Raw genomic sequence first — 23,498 nt, forward strand, 5'->3', positions numbered from 1 at the left:
AAAATATAAATTTCCCGTCTTTATTCTTCACTTCCAACCTCGCTTCCAGCGCACTCTTCACTGCACTGCGCGCTGTCCGACCGGCGAGTTCTCTTGGGTGTTTCCGTTGGCTGCTCCGGCAGCGTTCCTTTACTAGGGAAGTGAGCAAAGCTCCTTTGTCGAAACGTTCCTAGCGATAGTGGCGAAATGTCGTCGGGTCCACTCACTCGCCGCGGTAAACACCGATTAATGATCTACCCCAGGAAAAACCTTCGCCCACACTGCTTCGTTCTTCTTTGCGTTTAACTGCGGAGGAGAGCCTGGTTCGTTCGACTAATCATCCACGGGGAGACCGGTTCCGGTATCTATTGGGTTCTCTCAATTTAGCCTAGGGTAAGGTTGTCGTCTTTTCTGCACTCCAGAGATTCGGAACTAAACGACCCCGAAAGACTGCACAAAACAATAATCATCTGCAGAATCCGGTGGAGTTCCACACCGAAAGAAGGAAGTTGGAGAAGCATTTCTGGCAATGTGAATACATTATCTTCTATTTTCTATTTTATTTGGTTTTGGGGGAGGCAATTCTTACTTCTACTTACCTCCAAAATAGATTACCGCCGCGATCACTTCAAAAGACACCATTCGAGCTATGGTGGGGAACAAAACCCGATTTGAGTCAAGTTCATATTTTTGGGAGTGAAGCATTTGTGCACGTGCCAGATTTCAAAAGGGGAAAATTAGACAGCAAGGCCCGTAAGCTCAAGTTTGTTGGGTATTGTATGAATCAAAAGGGTTACCGCTTTCTAGTCCCCGGAACAGATAACATTGTTGTGAGTCGTGATGCCCGTTTTATCGAGCTAGGCAACGGATCCTCCTCCATAGAATTCCCTTTGGTGGATGTAGATACTAATACAGAACAGCCCAAGGATGAAATTAAATTGATTCCATTCAAGGAAGAAGATTTTGAAAATGAAGGAGCAGTTGGTGGGGAAACGGATTCGGAAGAATTCTACGAATCGCGAACTGTCGAAAACGAAACCTCAGAAGAAGTTCGACGATCTGGCAGACAGAACCAGGATGCAGCTCCCCGCTACCTGGAGGATTTCGAGCTCGGTTCAGCAGGAGTTGCAGCGTGCGCTATAGATGAGCCGGTTGATTTCAAGCAAGCTGTCAAGATACGGGAATGGCGTTTGGCAATGTATGAAGACTCCATGTCTCACCGGGTGAATAGTACCTGGGAGCTAACCACGCTACCCCACGGAAGGAAAACCGTCCGATCGAGATGTGTTTATAAGATAAAACGCAACGAACAGAATGAAATCGTTAAATTCAAGTCCCGGATTGTCGCACAAGGACACATTGTTATCTTGAGAGAAAAAAGGCTCGCTGACCCACTAACAAAAGCGAACAGTGCCTGAGGTAAGATGAGAAATGTGTAGACTTACCGCTCAGCCGTCGTGGTTCTTCATCCGTCCCTTGGGTGCAGGGGTTCCGGCGTACGTCCTGGGCATCCGATTATCCACCTCCCGTACGTTGAACCGTTCCACAGCAGCAGAGACAAGCAGAAATTGGGGGAAACTGGCAATTTTATCCATACCAGAATTAATAATAGAGCGGCCAGGTGAGACAGAGACCGTCCGAAAATCGTTAACACTACACAGCAGGGAAAAACCAGAGCTGCACAGCAAGTTTTCTTCAGAAATCGCACCACTGGCCGTCCGCACTCCACCGGCTCAGAAAAATTATGAACATGCGGTTTTCTTTTCTGACAGCTCCAGTGCTGCCGTTATCCCAACAACGCATCCCGTGTGGGGTGCGTTCACACGCGTGCTACACACTCCCGCCTAACACCTCATTATTGCACTTATAATTACCCTTTACCCACTTCAAATGTAACAACACCCAGCGTTATGGGGAAGACTTTGAAGAAGTCTTCGCGCCCGTGACTCGTCAAGCAACGTTGATAATGTTTTTCGCGGTTGCTTCGAAACGAAAGTTAGCTGTTCGTCACCTGGACGTCAAGACAGTGTACCGCTATGGTAGCCTTGACGAAGAGATTTTTATGCGACAGCCGCAAGGATACGCGAAGCATGGACAGGAACAGTTAGTGTGTAAATTGAAGCGAAGTATCTATGGACTTCAGCAGTCGGCTCGATGTTGGTGTAAGCGGCTGCAGGATGTCCTAGTGAGATACGAATTCAAGAGATCAGGCGCAGACCCGTGCTTGTACATTAAGTTGATAAGAGAAGTGAGAGTGTTCCTTGTTGTGTATGTTGATGACATTCCAGATCAGAAATTGATTGGTTATTCTGATGCCGATTGGGCCGGCGACCTGGCCACCAGAAAGTCGACGACTGGTTTTGCGTTTGCGTACGGTGGTGGTGTAGTTTCCTGGACCAGCCGCCGTCAATCGAGTGTCACTTTATCCTCAATGGAGGCTGGATACTATGCCGTCAGTGAAGCTTTGCAAGAGACAATATGGCTTCGGCAACTACTGAACGACTTCGGTGAGAAGCAGGAACAGCCAACCGTGATTGAGGAGGACAACCAAGGTTGTTTCGCCTTTGTGAGAACAGAAAGGAGCAATAGACGTTCGAAGCATATTACTACTCGGGAGCATTTTGTGAAGGAGTTGTGTCTGAAAGGAGCGGTTGTACTGGAATACTGCACTACGGACCAAATGTTGGCAGACATATGTACGCAGCCGCTCGGCCCACAGAAGCATCATTTTTTCGTACGATCCTTGGGCTTGGCGTCGAACAGTGAGGACATCGCATTGAGGGGGAGTGTGGAACGGGAGCATTGCTTGTGCCTTACCTGACGAGCAGATACCTTGCGCCCTACTGTGAGTGCACCTTTATTATATGTGCGCACCTTGGTATAACGCCAATGATTCCGACAGCTATCGAGTAGCATCATCCAAAACTAAAACGTGCTTTCCGACCATTAAGATCGTTAAATAAAGTTGTTTACTAAAACTTATTTTTCGCGTAGTTTTACCGTTTATTCCGCGACCGAAATCTCATAACAGCTTCTACTGATGCGCCTGAACTCTCGCCGTCACGAAATTCCGGGATTACCAGCAGAGGCATCTTGGCCACCCTGTCTCACGGGTCTGCCGGGCAAATTTATATCAGGACCTAAGCAGTGGGACAACCTCTAGGGGCTGATCACTCTAGGAATGTATAACAAATTTACATCAAATTAGAAAAAATGCATTTAATTTCCATTTTTGCATCCACTTTGCACTCCATCGCTGAAAAGCTTGTTTAACAAACGTCCTACGCTGATCCACTTTGTTCGACGTTTTGGTGGATGGAGGGCTAATTGTTTTGTAGGGTTTTGACGTCTTACACGCAACGCAAAATACATTATGAATTTCTATTTTGATGGAAAGAAATGCATTTAATTTCGCTGATTTTTAAAAAAAGCATCACTAGTGATCTTCTTATTAATATTTCAATTCCAAAAAGTTAATAAAGAATCGGACTTTGAAAAAATTATGACAACCTTTTTTTGAGTGATCAACTTTTTTTAATACAATCTGTAACTGAATGACGTATTGTCAATTAATCAATCACCAATATATTCGATAGCATTTATTATAATGACGTTATTATTCGGATACGTGCAAATAAACATGGTCCTTTAGTCAAGCAAAATCATTTTCAATCCCTTATAAATGCAGCTTCTTCTCCAAACCCTTCAAAAATATTTCTCCAAATTCTTGCGCAGCTCCAACGGACTAGTTTGTGGCCCATGCCGCTCGACCACTTGACCCTTCTTGTCCACAATAAACTTGGTAAAGTTCCACTTGATAGCATCGAACAACGTTCCACCCTGCTGTTGCTTCAGAAACTTCCACAACGGATGCGTCTCATCACCGTTAACGTAGATCTTGGAGAACAGATCAAACTTTGCACCCTTCACATCCCGCGCGAAGTGTTTAATTTCCGCATTGCTGCCCGGTTCCTGATGAAACTGATCGCTCGGGAATGCCAGTATGCGGAGTCCTGCAAAACAGAAACGGCTTTCGTTTAAATTGTTGTCACTTTGTTCGGAACAAACACACTTATCATTATCCCGATTAAACGTACAATATTTCATCACCTGTCATAATCAAACACACCATTACGGAAGATTACGAACCTGCACGTCAGGGAAACCAGACACCGGTACTCGGAAAAGTTTCCCGTCACGATGAAACCCGCTATGTATTATGTATGATTAATGCGACCGGAACCACTCCCTCCCCAAAGACTCCTTGATACTCACCCTTCGTCTCACCGTACTCCTCCAGCAGCTGATTTAGCTCGGCGTAATGACCATCGGTGTAGCCGCATTTGCTCGCCACGTTGACAATGATTAGCACGTGGCCCTTGTACCGGTCCCCACTCAAATCTACCACATTCCCATCGATGTCGACGGGACTGAAATCGTACACCGAGCCTCCACCCTTTCCACCAGTCAACGGGCTGGAAACCGGCTGCGAAGAGGGGCAGGCCATGACACTGGAAGTATATGTGTAGAAGCAATTGCGTTGGAGAGATAAGTTTGCTTTTGTAAGTGTGTGTGAGTGTATGCGCTACATAAATATTTATGTTTGATTAAAATGATTAATTAGCGGTTGGAAGTTTTTCTTCGGTGCGGAGATGTTTTGGCGGAGAAAAGTTATTACAGAAAGTTAATGAGAAAAAAGCTTCTGTGAGAGGTGGATGAAGTGGGAATATAATTAGACAAAGAATAATTTAAGACTGGTAAGTATTGTTTTGGTTGAACATTCAATATTGAGTCTTATTTTTAGTTAAAGCATGGAATCGACAAAAAATTTCAAAACTTCATTTCCCGCTTCGAGCAAATTGCAGCTCAACCACGAAACAACAACCACACCAACCAAACCATGGTTAATTTTCATCCCGAGTGCAAATACATTCAGCCCGGTCCTAAAACCTAATTGAATCGTATCCAAAAATGCATCACGTTCCGTCGTTCGTTCGTTCGTTCCGGGGGAACTCTTACGCTTTATACGGTGCTGCTGCTAGCTTGCCCATCTCACACTGACCTGGACGTCGACAGAAGGTTGATTGCGACCACGGCAGCAGTGCCAAATAGTCCGAGCATGGCCGTTCCAGTTTGGCTAGCCGAGGTGGAGCGTCCGCGGCGACCAAGCAGCCGTAACAGGAACATGCTTTTAGGCTAGAAATAGAAATGGAAAAAGAAAAACAAAAACAAAACAGTGAGAAGTAATTGAAATTGGCAGACTCGTGGCTTGGCCGGTTTAATGGTGGTCATGGTATATAGCTGAAGGCTAGTAGGGTGTCTCGTATAGTAGGAATAGACAGCGCTTCTCATATGTTTGTTTTGAAAAGTTTTTTCAGCTATAACCTGTATTGTTCGTTAGAATCTATGTCACCCCGGTTAGGTCTTGACAGTACACTCCCGTATTCATTTCGCTTCCGAGCCGGACTGGGATTTTTCGGGCCAATAAAGTAAGGTTTTAGAGTTTCGTATTCATCTCATTAGTAACTGGCATCGTAGCGGCAACCAGTTAGATACTCGTATGAACGCCCAAACAAAGGACTGGAGCTCTGGTTTGCTGGTTAGAAAGCGAAATCGAAATTTTGTTTTTGGATTTTTATCATGTACTCCACCAATTTTCAATAAAATTTTGCCCATTTTTTTGCCTTGATTGATTTTATGACCAGCGATGGACAAAATTCCAACTATTAAATAACTAATAAATTGGTATGAAGTAGGTATCAGTCACGTCCCTATTTGAGTATAATCGCACTTCGAACAACTAGGTCCTGCTTCCGTGAGCCGTTTATCTCCCAGTTTTGCTACGATCTACTCGAATAGTCCCCGGCAGTGGACCTAGCCTACTCAACAGGACAATTTCGGAAGGAACATAGCTGGCGCTTCGACGCGGAGTAGGCTAGATCCTCAGCAGTGGATCTATCCTACTCATTAGCTTCCTGGTAAGGACCAAGGTCGGAACGGCATCCGGTTCACTGGCACCTCGACGACCCGCAACTGGTGCATCTAGCCTACCCTGTGGATAAGTGTGCTTATTCAAACTGTCAGCTGTGGTCACTTGGTTCTTCTGCAGCTCCACTAGTTGCGCAACTAGTGATGGTGTTTCTTGTCCTCATCGCATCGCACATCTCTTCTACGACATTCCCTACGCTTGGAGCAGGCAACTCGCTCCTTTCACCATATCTACGAATAGCACGTTCTGCTTCGCAAGGCTTCATCTGGTCCGAGTCATAAAGATGGGCGAAATATTTCTTCCAGGAACATTGCGTTTTCCATACGCGTAGGCTCGCGCTCGCTCAGCCGCAATGTCAAGAACTCCGTAACCTCTGATATATCTGAAACCCGTCACAACAAGATAGTCGCATAGCTATTCCAGTGCATTCCGAATAGATTCCGAAAATTTCTAGACCGGAGCAGAATCCGGCGACAGTAGCTGGCTTCTCCTAGCCTCCAATTCTTCATCCTGTAGACAGCCCTACAAACGCTTCAAAAACTCTAGGTTTAAAAACTCACTGGCAGCTGTTGTGTACTCGAAGCTGTTGATAAACAGCGGCCAAATTTCGATAATCCTTTTAAACTTGGCAAGGTTCCGAGAAACCGAGGGACCTCCGAAACATCACCGTCACTCACATCTTCGTTGCTTCCCTTGGATGTTCGATCCCTAGTTAGGAAGTCAGTCCAGATAGCAGGTCAAGCTCCGAAATGGAATGTAGTTCCAGGGATTTGGTTTCCTTGACCTATTTTACCCCTTCGGACTACTTCGCAGTACCATCAGCACCATGGACGTTGTAATTCGTGTTTCACAACCATCCAGACCGCCCCGTGACCATCGACCACGATGGTGGGAGTCATTGCAGACAGCGGTCGTTTTCCCGATGCGACGCAGAACCTCGAAACGAGTTGACAACCTCCGGTGTCGAGAGGTTGTTGATCAAAGCAATGCCTGTCGATTGGGACCGACGGTTACAGCCGAAACGAGAATTCTTACGAAGTAATAATAAGTAATAAATATCGCCACCGCATTCCGATTGGACGCCAGCACTGAAACGTTTGCCGTGATCCTTCGGTTCAGCGAATACAGCCTCATAGTATTCGTAGGCTTTCAACCCTCTGTCTTCATCGATTTTCGCGCGAATTCCGTTCGCGTATGATTTACTATTAAGAGTGCGGAGCACTAGTTCAATTCGCATTACGAAGTCCGAGTCGATGCCAAGTTAGCAGAGCTTCCGGGTCTAGATCCTCGTAAACAGTTTCGACAGAAAAGACCCATTTTCCTGTGCACGGCGGCGGTGGTTGAGTGGTAACCGTGACCGCCCCTCATTCCAGTTGGTCTGGGTTTAATCCCAGCCGAGGTCGTTGAGATTTTTCTGAGGTGAAAAAATCTGTGGTCACGTCTTCCTTCGGAAGGGAAGTGAAGCCGTTGGTCCCCGGTCCATGTGTTAATGGATCGATAATCGAGCCCAGATAGTGGAGTTACCTCTCTGGCGTCGGTAATGCAGAAGTAGAATCCAACTTCTATACTCTTTAACAAAAATCTTCCTCCCGTGATACTTGTGGAGTGCGCAGTAATACATACGGTCTCTAGCAAAAGCAAGTATCGGACTAACATTCCTTCCCTTTCCTTCCGTGATCTACGTTCGGGCCTGGCCGCCGACGTTTAGGATTAGCAGGAGTTGCACATTGAAAGATGTTTCGCTATTCTCAAGCATAATTATCTACTGTTTCCCTGTGTAACTTCAGCTAGTTCAGATCTATAACGTAGTGGTAGCCAGAGGTGGTCGCACAAGCCCAAGCTCAAAAGACCCATTTTTTAGTGCAACACATACCAGAAGCGACCGAATCCGAACTCGTTCAGCTTGCCACAAAACCGGACACTCGCATTCTCTTCCTGCATAATTTAATAAACGGCTCGAATAGATCCTTCCACACCAGACTCTGCTTCTGCTGATGCATTTCCCAGAATCCGTTTATAACTCTCGGCGTGGACATAACAAGCCCAAGCTGAACTGCTGGCTCCCCATTGTCCACGAACCTCAGTCACAACCAGAGGAGCAATTGCTACTACCCCACGCACGTGCCGTTTGCAGATTTTAGCCAGGTATCCATCCCCCATTCCGGTGCTCTGCGGACAAAATACATTTTCGCAAAGCATTGTGGCGATCGCAGCATCAACGACCAAACCATTTTTCCGCATAATTACAACGCCGATGGCAGCGCATTCCAGCGATCTTAGCCCGCTAAAGTGCCTTACCCAATTTCTAACTAGCATAACCTCCATTTTGTGGTGTGCGAGCTGTAACCTAACTCCATTCTTGGCGTCTATCGTTTCCAGGGCGCAATATCGATTTCCCCTTCTCTTCTCTTTGGACGCCATATCGGCACTCTCTGTGACCGTTCGGATTACTTCCATCGTCTATCTTCCCGGAATCCGAACTGTCTGTTTGACGGCACGGTCATCTAAAGTCGTATCGAACCTTTCTGCGTACCACTGTACGCCTTCTTCACACCCATCGGTGCATCTCCCAAATCACATTGCTACTTCTCAGCTCGTCATCTTTCTTAAGGTGCTCAAATCAATCTTTATTACGGTGCTCTTTCTTTTCTTCAAACGTGGATTCCGAGGACTTTTCGGTGTCATTTGCGCTGAAAAAGAAAACAAATAAATTGAAGTTTACCGTTTATTCTCCCAAAATTCTTCACTGCTGGTCGTTTTGCGGATCCGCTGAAGTTGGTTAGCTAGTGTAAGGTTTCCCCCCACTTCATAGGTTCTAATTTTACCTGCCCGGCAGACTCTAGGTGACAGGGCGACCCAGGTGCCTCTACCAGAGTTTCGGATTTTCGTACATAAACAAATAAAAGGGAAAACCAAACATATGTATGAATTTAACGACTATTACTCCTCCTCAAGACTCCACTTCACTGCTACTGCTGCTGTAGATCCAATGCAGGTGGTTTCGTCCGACCGGTTGGAACAAAAAGGGTCGAGTTCTCCCGGGGGACTGTTGGCTGCTCCGGCAGCGGTCCGTAGCGATTAGCTAGGAAGGTGAGCAAGGTTATCTTTTGTAAGAATCCCCCTAGAGACTGCGTGAATAATCGCCGGCCCCACTCACTTCCCATGAATGGCCCAGGTAGACACCGCAGTGGAAGAGAGCAAGGCTCGTTCGGCTGATCCTTCACTGCGAGTTCGGCTTAGCGTCTCCTATGTCCTTTGGTTAGGAAGGGGGTTTGGAAGCGAGTAGCTCCTTTGCGATGAGCTTCCCTAATCGACCTGAGTTCTCGAACCGACACTTTCTGGACACTTGGATGTGTTCAGCAACAAATCTTTCCAAAATCGAAAACAAACCGACCTGGTCCGAGCCCTGTGGATCAACTACGATCGCCGCCTCTCGCACGATGTAAATAAACCGCCCGCCTTACACCACCGTCGTCACTGACGCCCATCGCTCCGCGATTTCAGCACACTTTTCGACAGTAAGGCAGAATTATCTAGCTTTATGTTACTTATAAACATGAAACAAATTTTATTTAACCTATCTGTGCAACTAAAACTGTTCACAAACACAAAAATCAACAAACATTTACAACTAAATGTGAACGATGCAGAATAGCCGGTGAGCATAATTTTTCGTAAACAAATACACTCTACGGAGTGTAAACACAAAAATAGGTATATTTGCATCCAGTTCTAAATTGTTACCCTGACGCGTTACACGTTACGGAGGTGAGTTTGGCTCCTTTGTTGGAACATCCATGGCGATGGTGTCAAACTATTGCCGAATCGCCTTGCTCGTCAATAGCGACCGCGAAAGTCACCACAATGACTACCTTGGTCCGTCCCGCTTCGTTCTCCTTGACGATTATACATTTAGTCTTCTTAGATTCGCAATACCGAGACTGGAAATAGGGATGCTTTTAGGCAAAAAAGGCTAACTTACGTACAATACTTGCCTGCAAAAGGTTTGCGGAAGATCTGTACTATTTCAATTACACAAGGAAAATGTTCGATTACGTCACTTTATGATCAGCTGCATTGGATTCGATCGAAAACGTACTAGCCTAATGGATCATTGATGACAGAAGCAGCAGCTTCACATATATGCCGGGTTATTAATTAGAATGCAAACATTCGCCGAGTGGGTGTCATCAAAGACGTAAACAAATCTGAAAAATTCGATTTTTTTTTCTAATTAACGCGTGATCGGAACCTGGAAAATCATGAAGACGCTCATACTTACTTATACTTGATGGGCAACAATTCGCTTCGTTGAATCTACGCCGAGTGAAGAATTCTCCTCCACTGGACCCGGTCCTGGGCCAATCTCTTCCAGTCACCCTGGACATTGAGGGCTTTTAGGTCCTCTTCCACTGCAAACAGCCATCTTGTACGCGGCCTGCCGTTTTCTATTAGCTTGACAATATCTACTCCTTTATATACTTGGTATAACTCGTGATTCATGCGACGCCGCCAGATGCCATTTTCTTCTTTACCGCCGAGTATTGTTCGCAGCACCTTACGTTCGAAGACACCGAACGCTCTACGATCAACTTCCTTTGACGTCCACGTTTCATGTACAACGCGAATTTTTCCTTCGTCCGCAAACTACGGGACTTCAGCTGGCTACCAAGTCCGTAAAAAACCCTATTCGCAGCTGCAAGACGCCTTTTCATCTCGCGGGTATCATAATTATCGCACGTCACTAAAGTTCCAAGGTACACAAATTCTTCCACTACTTCAAATTTATCACCACCTAACACAACATCACTATTGGACCCACGTATTCTTCCAGCTATCATGTACTTCGTCTTGCTGGTGTTGATTGTGAGACCAATTCTTGCTGTCTACCTTTTAAACGGCACGAATGCCTCTTCCACGGCTCGGCGGTCGATTCCAATGATATCAATATCGTCCGCAAATCCTAGGAGCATATGCGACCGAGTGACGATGGTACCGTTCTTTTGCACGCCTGCTCTCCTGATGACACCTTCAAGAGCAATGTTGAACAGCAAGTTTGACGGCGCATCACCCTGCTTCAATCCGTTACGTAAGGTTACGAAGGACGTCGAAATCTCATCCGCATTCCGAACACTTGATTTCGATCCATCCAGCGTTCCACGAATCAGCCTAATTAGTTTCGTCAGAAAACCATGTTCTACCATTATCTGTCATAACTCGTTTCTTTTCACTGAATCGTACGCCGCTTTGAAATCAATAAGCAGATGGTGTGTCTGCAAGTTGTATTCCCGGAATTTATCTAGGATCTGTCGCAGGGTAAACATTTGATCCGTCGTTGATCGGCTTTCACGAAGACTACCTTGGTATTCGCCGACGAAAGACTCCTCCAACGGCCTCAATCTGTTGAACAGAATGCGTGACATGATTTTTTACGCCGAATTGAGGAGCGATATTCCTCGATAATTGGCGCACTCCAGTCTGTGTCCCTTTTTGTATAAGGGACAAATGAGGCCCTCTAGCCAGTCAGCAGGTAGTTCTTCTTCTTCCTATATCTTCAAAAGAGTACAGTGAAGTATTTCGTGCAGCTGCTCACTACCGTGTTTGAAAAGTTCGGCCGGGAGCTCGTCCTTTCCAGCAGCCTTACAATTTTTCAGCTCTTTGATTGCCTTTTTCACCTCTTCTAGCGTCGGAGGCTCCACAGCTTGTCCATCGTCGCTTATGCTTATTCTGTTCGTTGACGCGCTAACATTTTCTCCATTCAACAATGTCTTGAAGTGCTCTCTCCACCTGGCGCTGCTATCATAGTTTTATCTGTCAGCAAGTTACCTTCACGGTCATTGCACATGACGGGAGACGGCGCTGTTTTTCTCCGTACGACATTGACAGTTTCATAAAATTTCCGCATATCATTTTGTTCCATACTGTTTTGCGCCTCAGTAATGACTTTCTCCTCATACTGCTTTTTCTTTCTGCGGTGAATTCTTTTTTCGGCTCCTCTTGCTTCCTTGTACCACTCTCTGTTCTAACATCCGCCTTCTGGCAGCATTTTTCTCATCCGTCACTCTCTGGCACTCCTCATCGAACCAACCGTTTCTGGGTCGTCTCTGAGCAGTACCTATTACTTCTCGCGCTGCTGTGCTCACCGCTCCCACAGATTGTTGAGGTTGTCGTCTACGTTGATTCCCCTTATCCGCTCATCAAGCTTCTGGCGGTACTCGTCCGTCACACCTTCTGCTGAGAAGCGCTGGATATTGAAACGCAACGGTCGCTGAGTTCTTGAGTTCGCTACGGTTGATAACCGTGCTTGAATCTTGCTGACAACGAGATAGTGATCAGAGTCAATGTTTGGTCCTTTGAAGGTCCTCACATCTATCCGAGAAGTGTCGGCCGTCTAACAGGACATGGTCTATTTGATTGCAAGTTTCGCCGTTCGGGTGCATCCAGGTGTGCTTACGGATGTCTTTGCGTGTAAAGTAAGTGCTGCTCTCTAGCTACAGCGAAGGTTACTAGTCTCAGGCCGTTGTCATTGGTTAGAGAGTGAAGGCTCTTCTTTCCAATGATTGGACGGAAAAAGTCCTCTCTACCGACCTGAGCGTTGGCGTCCCCGATAACAATTTTCACGTCATGCTTTGGGCACTCTCCGTAGGTTTTGTCGAGACACTCGTAAAACGCGTCCTTCACGTCATCGGGTTTATCGTTTGTCAGTGTTGATCAAGCTGTAGTTGAAGAATTTGCCCCGTACCCTCAATACACAGATTCGCTCGGTTTCCACCTTATAACACGCTGTATCTGCTTGCCGATCACTATGTAACCGACTCCGACTGTTCTGCCTTTTCTCCGCCGCTATAGTAGATGTTGTATTTGAAGGAAGTGTTGGCGATGAGATTCACCGCCCTGAATTCACGTTCTCCAGTTCTAGGCCACTGCACCTCCTGCAGTTCGCGAGCCAAAAGACTCGTCCGGGTTCATTCAAAGTCCTGACATTCCATGTTCCGAGTTTCCAATCATTGTCCTTATTTCGCAGCCGAGTCGGTTGCCGAATGTATCGTTCGTTTTTCTTTTCTTCGTCACTTTTCGTGGTAAGTGGCTACCTTACCGGGGTCGCGCTACCTTCATCGCGCTGGTGGGGCTGCCAGCTTAGGTATAACTGAAGCGATACAGCATTTCATACTCAACCGCTGAATGCCAGAAGAGACGCTGTTTCAGCCGCACCCTCCTTGGTGAACAGACGCTCGGGGCGTACCTCCTCAATCTAGCTGAAGTCAGAAGGACAACAGTGCCCAGGCTGCACTACCAGTTAAGCACACAACTCTTAGCTGGCGGTCGTTGTAATCATATGACCCGGGGAAGCATGAGGTAGCTCATACGATGTCTAAAATCTTTGCTGGGAAGAGTAAATTATGTATGTTTTCTTTGGCATTTATCATTTCACCTACTTACAGTAAGTTTCACCAATCATCACCACGATGCAGGCTATAATTTATATTATTATTTATCACTTTCACTGTGGCTATGATATACTTTACGTAAATAATACTTAGCAAATTAGTATTATTCGTTGCAAGAGCTTTAACATTGTAAACTGCCTACAAAGAAGACTATTTCAACATGTTCAATGACGCCAGAGAAAAATGACATTCGCAGAACGAGCCTATTTTACATTCAAGCCGTACAGCACGGCTTACATATACTCAGGGCCGTCGAGAGCCGCGCCGGGCCCCAGGGTTTGAAGTACTGACGGGCCCTACCATATATGACTTCTTATTTCAATATCGATTAGAGAAACTATACGGATGCAACCGTTTCAATTAAACTATTTTTTATGAATATTGTTTATTTGACACAATTCAATGCGTTAACTTAACAGAGTCGTCAGTATTTTAAATAAGTAATAGATGGAAAAAATAAAAATAATAAAGGAATATTTGTGGCTGGCCATTAGAATTACTTGCGTCCGATTTGCCATTGCGATTGGAAACCTTTTTTGCGGCATTGCCATACAGTCCATATCACCATCGTTCATGCTCCCTTGACGCACGTTAATGCTACCATCGTTAATGCTGCCCAGAATCCGAGCGTAGAAAAATTGACATCCCTTTGTGAGCTTGAAAGAGAAACAAAATTCAATTCATGCCCGCCGCGATGAATCGAAGGTTTGTTTGTTTCCCTCGTTCTTCGCTTTTTCGGTACAACGCATATATTCGGTTTCAGGAGCAAACTGAATTTTGTTTCTATACTAGCTCTGAGATCATCAAGCAAAAGTGCACCAGATATAGATTATGCAGTTCAGTTATGCTCGAAAATGTAAAAAAAACTGCCTACAAACTGTCCACATAATAACAAATGAATGCTTCGGTCAGTTTGGCAGTGAATTAATGAGGGAAGCATTGGAACTGAATGTTGAATTCAGCAAATTATTCAGAAATAGGCAACTGAATGTGAAATTTCGCGTTACTGATGCTACCTTGTTTCTTGTTGTTGGTACATGTTGTTGATTTTGAGGAACTGGATGCAGCTATTGCAGTTGTCACTATGACCTGAATGAATTTTCTTTATTGGTTTCTGAACATGGTAAAATCGGTTTTGGAATCATGTTACATTTGCGCTGACATTCAGAGAGAAAACATTCTGAATGCGATGACTGTGATCCAACAGCGAAGTCTGCTGTTAGAAAGACTGAGACAGAGAGTTGTGAGAGAAAGAGTTTCGACTTTTGGTGGAAACTAATGGGTAGAATAAGTATCTAGTTAAATTCCCATATTTTTCTGCATCAAATGTGTACACTGGAACCTCCATTTACGAACCAAGCCAAAGGTTCGTAAATTGAATTAGTTCGTTTTTTGGGATTAAGATCGTAAAAAAAGTTCACTTCACATTCTTATTAAAATTCGTTGGTTCAGTAACATTATCGATTACCCTAACAATATGGGTATTTCCGGAACGGGCTTGACAAGTACATGATGAAAATGGAAATTTAATACCTTTTGAAATCCAGGATGGAGACTTCCGATTGAACAATAATCTCGATAACCCCAACAATTTGGGAATTTTTGAAACGGGCTTGACGAGTAGATGATAGAAATGGTACTTTGGAGCTATTTCGAACAATATCTGTATAAACTATGAGGGTATTTTTAAGAAGGTTTGACGAATAGATGAGCGATGCCCTTTTGAAGGCCAATATAGCGTCTTCTGGTTGAGAAAAGTTTTCTATAATCATATCATCCGCATCACAAATCAATATACCTATATCTCTACACAAACCTCTAAGTACCACCCCCTGGTAATTACGTAGCTTGACGGTAATTCCCCCCCCCCCCCTGTCAACGTAAAATTAAAAAAAAAAAACGATGTTAGTTATTCCCCTTTAAAAAAGCTACGTCGCATGACCTGACCCACTACCTCCCTGTCGTCACACATCATCACAAAATACAATACTCCCCCTCCCCCATATAATGCTACGTCATTTATGGATGATCCCTTATAGAGATGTCTTAACTAGAATTCGCCATCTTGGTTTTCAAAATCGCTTCATTCATAGATTTTCGTCATTTACTCGTCAACCCCATTCCGAAAATATCCAACTTTTATTAGTAACAGTTAGTTAAGAATATGATAAATTGTATACAACTTCATACTGTACACTTTGACAAACACTTGCGATAAATGAAACCAGAATGGTTCAATTGCACTGTTAAATGAATTTAATTGGGTTACGTTCACGTACTTCAGAAAACCATTGGAACGATTGGAACGTAGTTATATAATATATTTGCAGTGTCGACAGAAACAATAAACTTCAACAATTAAATTAAAATAAATTTAATTCAGTTAAAAATGCGGGCCCCCAAAACAGACCCGGGCCCCAGGGTAGTTGCCCCCCCTGACCCCCCCTCTCGTCGGGCCTGCATATACTAGGCTAGCTCGTTAAAGTGTAAACATTTGACGAGCGCGCGTCATAGAAATCGTCGGCGAAAACAATTACATGAAATTCATTTATTGTTTGGTGCTACCGAATGATCGACACTTGATAAATCACAAGGAACCTATGCCGATGTTCAATACCTTTACCAAATTTACGCTAACAATCACATAGATACACTGATTATCCACTGTGTCTAGTGTAATTATGGCGTGATTTACGTCAAGAATCCATTTCACACTATTTTTTACACCATAAGAGCTCAAATATTGTCAATTAACAACTTTCGAGAAATTCGTTTGTTTATCTGAACGATTTCTCTGACGTCACCGAAAACTGTCAATTCGCGGAGTAGAAAGCCTCTATTCTGTGAGCCGTGTGCCGTACAGTAGAATGATCGTGTTGCTTATTTTCTGCGACGGCCTACTGCACTGAGAAACAAAAATATGCATAGTTAGCATACTTTCTATTCCCGTCTCTTTTCTTCTGCTGTGATTTTTATGCATTTTGATGCATATACTTCTAGTAAGCATTCAATGAGTGGATAGACCGAATATGTCCAATGCATAAAATTTACAGCAGAAGTAACGAGAGGCAAATAGAAAAGTATGCTATCGATGCATAAATAAAATTCTGAGTGTGCGATAGCAAAAAAAGTCCCCATTATTGTTCCGGAATCAGTTCGGATCGTAAATCAATTCCCACATTAAAAACACACGATGGGCGACGGAAGTGTGCGAATGTTTTATATTTTTGACTTTTTGGACTGAATTACAACCGCAGCACACACACGGCGCTGCCAGATTATGTCAGTGAGGGAGGTGCGTCGTTCGAGTTGTCGCTTTTCGGTTACCATCTTTATGCGTTTTTTTTACCGTTTCCCAGAATCCCTCCGGTAATCTATATAATGCACTCTTTTTACGGTGTCCATTAAATGCGGTGCCTGATGGGTTGCGGTTTTTTTTCGCTTGGCAAAAAATGCGTCATCCCACACGGGAAAGGGGACCGGTATGATTGTATTATGGTTTGATGTTAAATTTTTATTGTACATCTGGTGGCTCTATAATTGGAATGAGGTCACAGACTGACTGGTGTTGTAAATGTGAAAATGATGATAATCAAGAATGAATTTTCCTGTGTGATCAATGCGAGAACCATTCGCATATACAGTAAATGGCACCGAAAGTCATTCGATTTATTAAACATTCAACATGTCAAATATGTCACACGGAAAACCCCGCAATCACAAAAAATGAATATTGCAATTTTTGATTTTTGTCTTGACTGTTTCAACTAAAAATTGTTGATTCAATTAACTGTCCTGTTGATTTTCGCATCATCAATTGGCTGAATAAATTAGTTGTTTCTGAAAGCTGTCAGTTTTCAGAAAATAAAGACAGCAAAAAGGAAACAAAAATTTGCAAATTTTTTTTAACCATTTCTTTAGTTGAAAAGGATACGTCAGTTTTCTCGCTATATTCATTTTGTAAAATTTTTGAGGCTAACATAAAAGAGCTTGATTTTGAAGTTTAGATTAATAAACCAGTTATAATACTTAGAAGTGCCTACCTAATTTAGTGATATATATGTGAATTTATGAAAGTATTTTTATATAATACGTCAGGTAGACAACAAATTGCATGATTCGACTGATGTTCGAACGTGAGCAAATCTTCTGGAACCAGGTGTGTATGTTTCATGTGTTTTTACAAATCAGCCATCCAATTTTCTCACATATTAACGAATGTTAGACATTAGAATAGGACATTAGTCTCCATCAGTAAATTGATCTGTATATTCTATCATTGCATAAATAATTGTTCCATGCAAATAGAGAATCTAGTGGAACATGGAACCATAATTCGTATAGAAAGTCAATGCTATATATTTTTTTATAAAATAGAATTAATGTAAACGTATTGGCGCTGAACAGTGTTAATATTTATATTTCCTAGTAATGCAACGCGTTTGGATAAATCAAACCATTGATATGATAGCAATAAACTTCTTCGAAGATAATTTGGCTTTTTATTACTGGGTAACAAATCCTCCTTATAATTAACAAAATCGTTAGCTGTTACAACTGGTTGGGATATTTTTCAATAATACAATTGACTGAAACAACCATCTTGGTTTTTAGTTTCAACACGCACCAATCTTGAAATCAACAATTATATTAGTTGTTACAACTGGTTGGGAATTATTCCAATATTACAATTGACTGAAACAACCATCTCGGTTTTCAGTTTCAACTCGCACCAATCTTGAAATCAACAATTATATTAGTTGTTACAACTGGTTGGGATATTTTTCAATAATACAATTGATTGAAACAACCATCTTGGTTTTTAGTTTCAACACGCACCAATCTTGAAATCAACAATTATATTAGTTGTTACAACTGGTTGTGAATTATTCCAATATTACAATTGACTGAAACAACCATCTCGGTTTTCAGTTTCAACTCGCACCAATCTTGAAATCGACAATTATATTAGTTGTTACAGCTATTTGATGAGCTGATTCGGATGGTGTGTGTCTTTGCTAACTGACAGCATCGCATTTTCAACTAGATGATTTAGTTGTTTCAGCAACTGTTTTGTTCATTCAAAAACAAAAATGAAAGTTTAGAAAAATCAACAATCGTTTAGCTGTACCAAATTTTAACCAATCGATTTCAGAAATTCGACTAATATATTAGTTGCTATGCGATCGGGAGCGTTTCCGTGGCAGATTCACTTTTGTTGCTATGCTTGCCCCTACTCTCCCACGACCCCCTTGTTCAAATTGTTCAAATTTCACTTGATGATTTTACATTCTTCAACCATCAAGTTGGCATTGACATAGACAGACTCTACACACAACAGAGAATTGGAAAGATTGACAAGAAAACAAACGAACGCATTTTCCGACCCACATGTGACTGCAGGCGCTGAAGGAGGTGGTTAACTGTGAGAGTTTTGGTGAAACGATGTTCCATCCAGGAGGAACCGAAAACGACGAGAGCGAACTCGGAGCAGTGAGAGTCAGAGACAAGCAAGAAATTAAAACTAAAAAAATACACGAAGAAATACTCGACTACCTACCCGAAGGAAAATCGATTTTCCATAATTTTGGAATCACGACTCTGGGTAAGTACCGAAGATCTTATTCGATTTGGTTAGGGTTCATATGGCAGGGCCAGGGACAGATTGAAAGAGATGTTTTTTCCCTCCCTCGTCGTCGGCGCGGACCGGTTGCTGGCGGTAGCTAGCTAGCGGCTTCAAGATGTGTGCATTGAAGCTGAAAACGAACTTTATGCAAGGCGATAAAACAGGGAACGACTTTTGCTCCGCGCACGGATGGTGATTGATGGACCGTCTTCCTGGCGTGCTATTCCCAGGGCGGTGCAGTCGTTGATGGAAGCCGGTATGGTATATGATTTACGTTGAGCTTTTCAACTGATTTAGTGGCAAATTGTAAGCTTGATGGGTTCAGTTTATGGATGCTTAAAGGTGTAAAATAAGATGCTTCTCCGTCGGTTCGGAGTTCGATGGAGCCGCATAGTTTTTTATGATTTTTCCTGTCAACGACATTCTTTTGGGTTGTTTGAAGTATATTCAAAATTAATTAAAATCAATTTAAATTCGAGTAATAATAACCCTATGTAAAATATGAGTTGTAATTTTACTGTAGTTATACGGAAACTACCTTTAACAGGGTTTTTCGATCTGTGTACAGAAAACAAATAGAAAGTAATCTCAACCCATGCTCAAAATCAAAATATAATCTTTCCGCGTTAATTTCCCTGCCCATAGTTTGTTTTCCCCGTTGTAACAACACACCCCGTTCACGGTAGCATATGCGCCACGGAAAACAGTATAATTCTGCACGTCGCTTAAGCGCACTATTTGCATTTGGCGAAATGCAAATATTGCTACAACCCCACCCGCCGCCCTTAAAGAACTGGGTTTCTGCGGTACAGTATGGAAATGAACGGCAATCAAATAGACGATACAAATTTTGTGTGTTTCGAAATCTCCGAATGGAAAAGTCAGTAGTTGTAGCAGCAGGGACTAGCGAGCATTGGGTTAAATCCGCGCTGATTCCGTACACAAAATGGGCAACAAGTCGAACAGTGCGGTGCGATATGCTGGGACCAGGGTAGCCAAAGCACTAGTCAGTATCTTTAACTAAAAAGAAAAAAATGTATTCACTCTTTGAAAAATCCATTTTGTCATTTTCAAATTAAAATTAAATCGGTAATTCAGAGATTTAGTTGTAGAATTTGCGTTTCGACTTCGTCTCATCAGAATCCGACACTAACTTAGTGACAGGACTAAGCTAGCGCCGGATTCACGCAAGCTTCAAAAACGAAAACACTATGTGTGTTTTTGAGCAATCAGAGATTTTATTAATGTTCGTTTATTCTTACAAGTAATCATTTGATTCCAAATCCAAATAATTCTTAACAAGAATTTGAGAGGCAATTTAAATGGTATTGAAGCCAACAAATGATCACATATCTCAAAATATCTGTGAGTCTTTTCTAAACAAATAAAATATAGATAGTTTATTCAAAATTAATCGAAGAAAGTGTGATCGACTTATACTTTTGGCAACCCTGACTAATACTTCCCACATAGAGAAAGACAGACACCGACGAAAACGAGGACGGAAACCATTCGCCAGCTATGGCAGGGCGCTACTACTCCTACTACTACTGTCCGGCGGTGTCTGGTCGGTGCACAAAATGGACAAATGGGAATAGCATTAGCTGAATGAAGCTAGAGAATTGGCAATATAAAAAAAAGTTTATTTCCCTAGAATTCCACTGGCGAGGCGAGAAGGGAACTAATTTTACTGCGGTTCCGAAGCAATTGGCGGAGAACGATAAAAATGAAGAAATTACGAGCATCATGATTTGCAGACAAAATAGCAGCAGTTACGTGATTAAACTGGTTGGGAGGGCCCTGAAGGAAAATCTCTACGTCTGTAGCTTTTGAAATAGGGAAATCAAGTCAGGCATCAAAAGGCGTTTTTGCTGGATGAGATATAAGTATGTACATGTTTAAATCTATTACAATCTATTTTGGACACACTAATAATAATTTTCAAACACATCATAATCTTTACTATCATTAACAAAGATGATTTTGTAATCTGTTGATCCTAAATCCGTTTCCTTTGTGTCTACTGCTAAGGGAATCAGTAGTGCCAACCGCACATAGAATAAAGCTAAACATCCACATTTTTGCCTTACCATTCCCTGACCTCTCTTTCAATAGATTTCAAAAGACCTGACGTAACGATAAGCGGCCTTAACTGACACTTCGAAATTATGGTCACATTAGCGAGAGCTCGTGATTTCTAGTCAAAAGATATCACGTCACATTGCTGGAAACAATTTTTTTACGAAGGAGTACCATGTCTACGTGCCCGCACAGAAAGTTTAGATCGACTGTGTGGTCATTGATCCGAGCTTCACACTAGTGAATCTGCTGAAAACCATTGTCAAGTAAGATTGATGGTGTCGTTCTGAAGTTTTAACGGACCACTTCATAATAAACTGTGAATATTTACTTACTGCATATAACGATTTTTTCAGCATGCATATTGCATCTACCGTATTCAATTCGCTTCAATGCCTAAAACAAAGCATAGAAAACATTTTTGAATGAATATAAAATTAATATATTCATTTTCGGTAAGGATACCCTGTCCAGAAAACCACAGGCCAAGTACAGATTGCAACTCTACGGCGTATGAAGATTGTGTCCTCTAGAAGGGCTAAGTTCTGCGGTCTCCTTGCATGTACTGGTCGAACTATCTATTTCGCTTCAGTATATCGTTGCCGTTACACACTACTCAAATTAGACGATGTAATCTTATTTTTCCACACTGCGTTTATTGGTGAGCATGTTATAAACATTTATGAACGACGACTTTTTCAAATGAAATGCTAGATTTTTGTTTGGCATGTCTTGTCGAAGTAATCAAAGGAATCAACAGTGTTCCTAGAACATTTTCGCTGTCAACATATTTTTTTCCGTTGAAATTGCCCCTTAAGGGACATTACAGGGTTACATTTGGAAAGTTGAGCTTTACCAATGTATGCATTAAAAGAATTTAGCTCTTGATTTAATGATCCAATTGGGACACTGTAACCCGTCAGGGTAACAATTTAGCACTGGGTGGAAATATACCCTTTCGTGCGTACTCTCTCCGTAGAGTGTATTGTTTACGAAAATTTATGCTCACCGCTGTTTCGATACCGTTCACTTTTTCTTGTAAATTTTTGTATAGTTTCGCGTTTGTGAACTGTTTTGTGCGTACAGATAGGCGTAGAAAATTTTGTTTTATGTTTGTGAATCAGTAGCATAGGGTTTGGCTAGGCTATCGCTCTACTCTTGCGAAAATACGAGTGCGCTGGTTATGTTGCTCATGGGTGACAGCTATGCTATGAGGCGGATTGTGTTTGTGATAGTCGAGTGCGGAAGGCGGCCATCGAGTTTTTGACCAGCAGATAGTGACAGACCACGGTAAAATACAGACGTCCCCGTTCCATCAGTTCGGGACAGTTTCCAGCCACAATAGCCGTAGTGCGAAGTGCGCGTGTGTGACGGAAAGTTATTTTGTGGTGCTGGATCGCCGTCGGGGGAAGCTAATCATCAAGGAATTTTCGCTTCCCCAGCTAACCGCAAAGGATCCAGACGCACCAATCCGCCCTCGCTGGGAAGGATAAGCCGAACGAGCTTTGCTCTCCTTCCCAGCTAATAGCCAAGGAGGGTGAAGCAGGGTGGACAACGGCTCCCCCTGGGAAGAACACTGCGGTGTCTTCCGGGATTCTTTGCGGGGAGCAAACAATCCGGTGATTCATCACCACCGTCGCTAGGGAGGTTCCAACAAAGGAGCCAAGCTCACCTCCCTAGCTAAAAGACAAGGACCGCTGCCGGAGCAGCCAACGACCAAAGGAGAACGCGGCCGTTGTTGTCCCGGCCGGTCGGAGGAAACCGCCCGCCTTTCCGACCGCAGCAGTGAATCACCAGCAACCGTAGTGAAGTGGAGAGTTGAAGGACAGTAAAGTCGGTACATTTAGTAATTTATTTTGTTTTGTTTACCCTTTTTTGTTGTTACAAAAATCCGAATTTCTGTAGAGGCACCTAGGCCACCCTGAAAAGAAGGGTTCGCCGGGCAAACAAGAACCCGAGTAGTGGGCAATCCCCTACTTACAACACATAGCACTCATTGCAGAGATAATAGCCGCTGTGGCATGTGCGACGGGAATCATGTGGATAACACCCTTCTGCAGGGATGTTAGCTAAAGAGAGCTATGCATGCACTTTCGGCCCATGACGAGTTCTACACTGATGTTTCCCAGAACGGGATATTCTTTACTGTGCCAAGAAGTTTTAGGATAAAGTCAAATATTTGCTCAGCTGAGGTTCTTTGTAAAGGTCAAAAGTTTTCCCTTTAGGAGCCTTCATATATCTCAGCTCGAGGAACGACTTAGCTAAAAAGTTCTCAGCGTTGCTAGAAACACCAAAAACCCCAAGTGTCTAAAGCATTTCAGTCAAAGATTTTGCTCATTCTTCCCTTCTGTTTTCTTCATTTTCACAAATATTCTGT

The 23,498-nt window shown here is 43.1% G+C and overlaps 1 protein-coding gene across 2 annotated transcripts in view; it reads right to left on the minus strand.

Moving 5' to 3' along the window:
• Positions 1 to 3,508: 3,508 nt before the first annotated feature.
• The window catches only part of LOC131688929 (uncharacterized), a 74,183-nt gene continuing 54,193 nt past the window's right edge, over positions 3,509 to 23,498 (minus strand). For both annotated transcript variants that reach the window (XM_058973568.1, XM_058973558.1), the window contains exons 2-4: positions 5,042 to 5,175; positions 4,255 to 4,490; positions 3,509 to 3,992 (exon numbers count right to left, since the gene is read on the minus strand). In XM_058973568.1, coding sequence (XP_058829551.1) covers positions 3,685 to 3,992; positions 4,255 to 4,490; positions 5,042 to 5,166 — 669 coding nt within the window. In that variant the 5' untranslated portion in view covers positions 5,167 to 5,175 and the 3' untranslated portion in view covers positions 3,509 to 3,684. The remainder of the gene's footprint in view (positions 3,993 to 4,254; positions 4,491 to 5,041; positions 5,176 to 23,498) is intronic.

The sequence above is a fragment of the Topomyia yanbarensis genome, chromosome 1, assembly GCF_030247195.1.
Source record: "Topomyia yanbarensis strain Yona2022 chromosome 1, ASM3024719v1, whole genome shotgun sequence".
NCBI lineage: Eukaryota > Metazoa > Arthropoda > Insecta > Diptera > Culicidae > Topomyia > Topomyia yanbarensis.